General features: G+C 51.2%; 1 protein-coding gene across 1 annotated transcript; it reads right to left on the bottom strand.

Annotated features, from left to right (window-relative positions):
• Positions 1-405: 405 nt before the first annotated feature.
• LOC147881335 (DELLA protein GAI-like) lies at positions 406-3,592 on the bottom strand. The gene has a single exon (XM_087402271.1). The coding sequence runs from the start codon at positions 3,314-3,316 to the stop codon at positions 1,142-1,144; it is 2,175 nt and encodes a 724-aa protein (XP_087258397.1). The 5' UTR covers positions 3,317-3,592; the 3' UTR covers positions 406-1,141.
• Between the last annotated feature and the right edge of the window lie 1,030 nt (positions 3,593-4,622).

Genomic DNA, 4,622 nt, shown 5'->3' with positions numbered 1-4,622 from the left:
GGGCAATGATTCTGAAGGGGATTGATTTGATTTCGAAGTATACTCAACTTGCGCAAGTTTGATGAAGACGATCGAAACAAACAACACAGTTGTAACGTCACGAACATTTACGGAAATGGAATGCAGAAACGAGCCGCTGAACGGTGAAAATTGAACATCGATAAATCTAATGATCAGCGACGCTGAATGGGCCGAGCAAAATGGGAAAGGTGAACCGTAATATAACATCCAGTAACGCGATTTAGGGCCCCATGCACACAGCAGTTGTTCAAACTTCTCAGTGATAAAAGAATCTGCATTCTGAGCCCGATAACGACGACCAAGCCGCGCATTCTACACACAAGTCGCCCCGCTGATAAAGAGCATGGCTATCACAATGCACAGTATCGATCAGAGTCGCCACGCTGATGAAATAATCTGGATTCTGTGCCCGATAATGACGACTAAGCCGCTTATTCATAAACACCAAGTCGTAAGAGCATGGCCATCATAGTATCTATCAGAGTCACCATCTATATTGGTGAGTCTTAAATGAGTCAGATTTACAAATTTAAGGCGACCCGCTGTAGGGTCGTTGGCAATGACCACTTTGTACAAGTAGCAAGAGCCTTTCAGACTTTACGTACAGAATATACAATGCATCCTTCTGCATCCTACCGAGTCAACAAAATTTATGTGAAATGTCGAAATGTCTTGGGCCGACTGTGTCAAAATGGGGATTCGGGGGTGCAGGCAACTTGCCTGTAACTGCCGCTCAACTTTCAGGCGCCTCTATGGAGCTGATCATCAGCGAGAAGAAATCTGCCGGCCTCTGGGAGTCTGGATACGTAAGAATTGCATGTATGATTTCCGTGAAGAACCAGCTGCATCTGAAGCTAGAACGCGACCCCGCAGTTGGCTCCCCGGCATGATCAGAGAACCCCTGCAGGGATGTGCAGGGTGGAACTGGAACTGTTGTGAGGATGAACTCAAAATCTGCCTCATGTCGAAGACTTTGCGAGATTAGAGGGACCGTATACAAGGAATTACGAGTGATTATTCTACCCGGTAACACTTTCATCATACCATAATTTAACTTCTCTCGGTCTCAGGTATCTACAACACACTCGATCATCGATTGTACATCAGAGTTGCAAGAATTTCAGCCACACTGCCAAGCTGAGGCTGCAATGAGCGGCCGGCTGTGCCAGCCTAGGGTAAGACATCCGCTGTTCTCTTCCACAGTGTAACCCTCTCCTGAGAATAGGGTAAGCAGCATGCTTGCTTGCTTGAACGCATTGGAGCCCAAGTGCAAAGGCCTGAATCCCGCGCCTGACATTCTTATCCTCCACTGCGACAGCGTTTCGTGCCTTTCGTACCTTGGCACACCCTCGCAGGCCACGATGTTTGCGATCTCTCTACCCAGATACATCCCTGTGAGAGCAACCTCCAAGCTTTGAGGTGGTAGATTGCACGCTTCCAGCGAGTCGAACATCGTCGAATAATAGTGTAGCGCCTGCATGAACCTGTCGAGAAAGTATGGGCTGTTGTGATTTGCCTCTTGCTCCACAACTGTGACTATTCGAGGGTTCAGGCTTCTGACTGATTGTAAAACCTCCTCTATCGGAGCTGTTGCAGCTGGAGAGTTCTCTTCATGGAGCAGCTTGTGCAGCTGCAATATAGAATTCACAGCCACGGCTTCTCCTGCTTGCACTTGAAGCATCCACGGCTTCACATCATCGAGCTTCGTGGCTACGACTCCCCTGAAGTGGAATTCCACATTAACAGAATCGGCAAGCTGAGCTAGCTTCATCCCGATCTCCTGTAAAACATCCTTATCGTCAGGCTGTGGAGGCCCTATTCCCGTCACGCGCAAACGTGGAGGTCCTCCAGGCCGGAGTGCTAGGGCTTGAATGAGGGCTGGCCATTGCAAGCCCTGCATCAAATTAAAATCGATAACGTGGACAAACTTGTGACCCTCGAAAGCTTCCAGGATAGCCTGATTAGCAGTGAAATGAGCGAATTTGAGATATGGGCAAGTCTCGTAGAAGTGGTAGTAGAGCAGTTCTGACAACGTATTGGCTTGTACGCCTAGCCAATCCTGCGAGTTCACTCCATATATGCGTGTGGCGAGAGCTTCAACAAAGTGCGTTGCCACTTTGCCCATCGCCCCGCTCTGTGGAGATGCGAGCCTCCGGATCTCCCTGATCATTTCATGGGCTGCCCCAAGCTCACTGTTCTGAACAGCCTCTGCGCAGGCCATCAGTAGATGCACAAGTCGCACCCCCGTCTCTTGAGCGCCTTCCTCCACATCAGCGTACATGACAGGTTGCTGCGCATAGAGCCCATTGGCAACGCCCCGGAGCTGCTTTTGAGGAAGAAGCACACGACCGCTTTCACCGGGCTGCTGTTCAAGCTGCTGCCTCGTGAACTCATCTTGAAATGGCACTCCGTTGCCTACATTAGAGGACCGAACTCCATTCTTCATGCTTTGTTGCTGTCTCGGTTGTTGCAACTGCTCCGGCTGAGAATAGGGCTTCTGTTGAAAGGGCGCCTCGGAAGCGACTGGAATTGCACCGTGATCATGCATATCAAAACCACCGGGAAGCTCAGCTCTTGTTTCTGTAGCTTGAAGGCTTGCATACAAGTTTGCCATGTGGGTGGACGAAACTCGATCGTCGCTTCCATCTTCGTACTCGAAATCTTCGAGCTCTTCCAAAAGCGTCATTCCCGAGAATTCTTTCACTTCATACCTAGGAGCAGTTCCGATCACTGACTTTTGCTGCGTAATTCCGTCCTTGAGTTGAGAAACGGCTTCCATAGAGGAGCCACTCTTGCACGATTTCTCTGTATTACCATTTCCGATGTAAGAACTTCCCTCCAGCTGCGAATCAAGCGAACACGAACCGAAACCCTCCCCGAACGGAATACCCGGAGGTAACCCTTGTGGAGTGTCCGGCTCTAGTAGAGTCGGAGCAAGCTCTCCGATCATGCATTCAATCCAGCCTGCCAAGTCCGATGGGTTGTAGTGAACCGCATCGGATGATAAATGCGAGATCCCAGCGTCCTGCGCCGCACTCAACACCGATTCCAGCTGTTGGAGGCGCTCAGCAACATGGACCAGCTCGGAACTCTTAACGGTGTAGCCCGCGTTGGCAAGGAGCATGTCGACATCTGGCTGTCCTCCTACCAGCTCTTTACCAGTGAGAGCTGAATTGGAAGAAGAGTGGATGCTAGGCTCGAAGGGGGCAAGGAGCCGGTTCTTGGCAGTCGGGTGCTGCAGCTGCTCCATGGCGGTGCTGCGCAAACCAAGGTAGGGGGGAAGGTGTGGATCCATAGGTGGTGGAGTTAGGTGACAGGGCTAGGGAGGTAGGAGAGCCAGCCTTTCGGCAAGGAGAGGAGGGGAACTTGGAAGGGTGGGCATGAAAGCGAGGGTCGTGGGGGGCTGAGGGAGGATGGGAAGGAAGCAAAATGAAGGAAGCGATAGAAACAGGGAGGAGGAGGGGGAGGAAATGGAAGGAACGAAGGGGAAGAAGAAGGTAGCGAGAGGGGGAGGGGGGTACTGGGAAAGCTGTGCGGGCCGAAATAGACAGAAGAGAGCGAGAAAGAAAGAGAGAGAGAGAGAGAGAGAGAGAGAGAGAGAGAGAGAGAGAGAGACAGACAGACAGAAAAAGAGAGAGAGCGTGCTTTGTGAATGACGGGAAGAAAAGCATAGGAGAATTCCTAGTGTCCGAAGCAAGAAGTCGAGGTCTACACCACAAACGGGTGGCAAGGATAACGTCGCCCCTTCCTTGGACCTCCCAATCAATTGTCCGATAACCTGCAGTAACACGAAAGGATGAAGAAGCTCACATACAAGATAATAAGAAGAAGATACTGAAGAACATAAAGAAGCCAACGCAAAGAAGACGATGAAGAAGATAAGAAGACGAAGAGGATGATGATCTAAGGTTTTACGTTGCATGTATTAAAATTCAACGGAACGTCAACTTTTTCACGTCCCGTTAGTAGTTACCATGCACGCTCGCCAAATCTAGGCCCGCCCAAACCTAGCACCTCAAATCTATCGCCCCCCGCCAAATCTAGCCCCACCTCCAGCCTGTCCTCCTTCCCACGAGAAGGGAACCAACCCCACCCCGGATGACGTGGACTCCATCATCAGCCCCCCGCGCCCACCTCATCGTCCTCGCTGAGAAACCCCTTGTAAAAAAGTCAAATCTGTTTTGCTCCCGCCGGCCTGGTCTACTGGCAATTTTCACCGTCCGATCTGCATCCGACGGCTTCCGTTGGCCTGCCGCATGGACGCGCTACAGCCTTCCTGACTCGTACGTTTCGTCACGAAAGGTATGTGTGTGAGCAGGCCCGGCTCGCGCCTCTGCACCGTCGATCTTGCCGCACATCGACGGCTCCTCGTCACTGGCCGACCACAGAGGAGGGGGACCGCGCAGTGTCACGCGCGCATGCTCCAAAGGGAGGAGAAAATAGACCAATGATAACGTTATAATATGCTGGCCAACGGCCACGTGGAGATATAATAATGCGCGTCACATTTGGCCGGCCAAGACGCGAGATAAATTTTTATTAAACAAATATGAAAGCAAGAATACATTTAACGGGTTCCAGCCCCCCTGCCAGGTGACCTA

The sequence above is a fragment of the Dipteris shenzhenensis genome, chromosome 31 (assembly GCF_047967505.1).
Source record: "Dipteris shenzhenensis isolate YYH24624 ecotype China chromosome 31, Dip_SZ_1.0, whole genome shotgun sequence".
In the NCBI taxonomy this organism is placed as follows: Eukaryota; Viridiplantae; Streptophyta; class Polypodiopsida; order Gleicheniales; family Dipteridaceae; genus Dipteris; species Dipteris shenzhenensis.
This window is presented reverse-complemented; position numbering and strand designations above follow the sequence as displayed.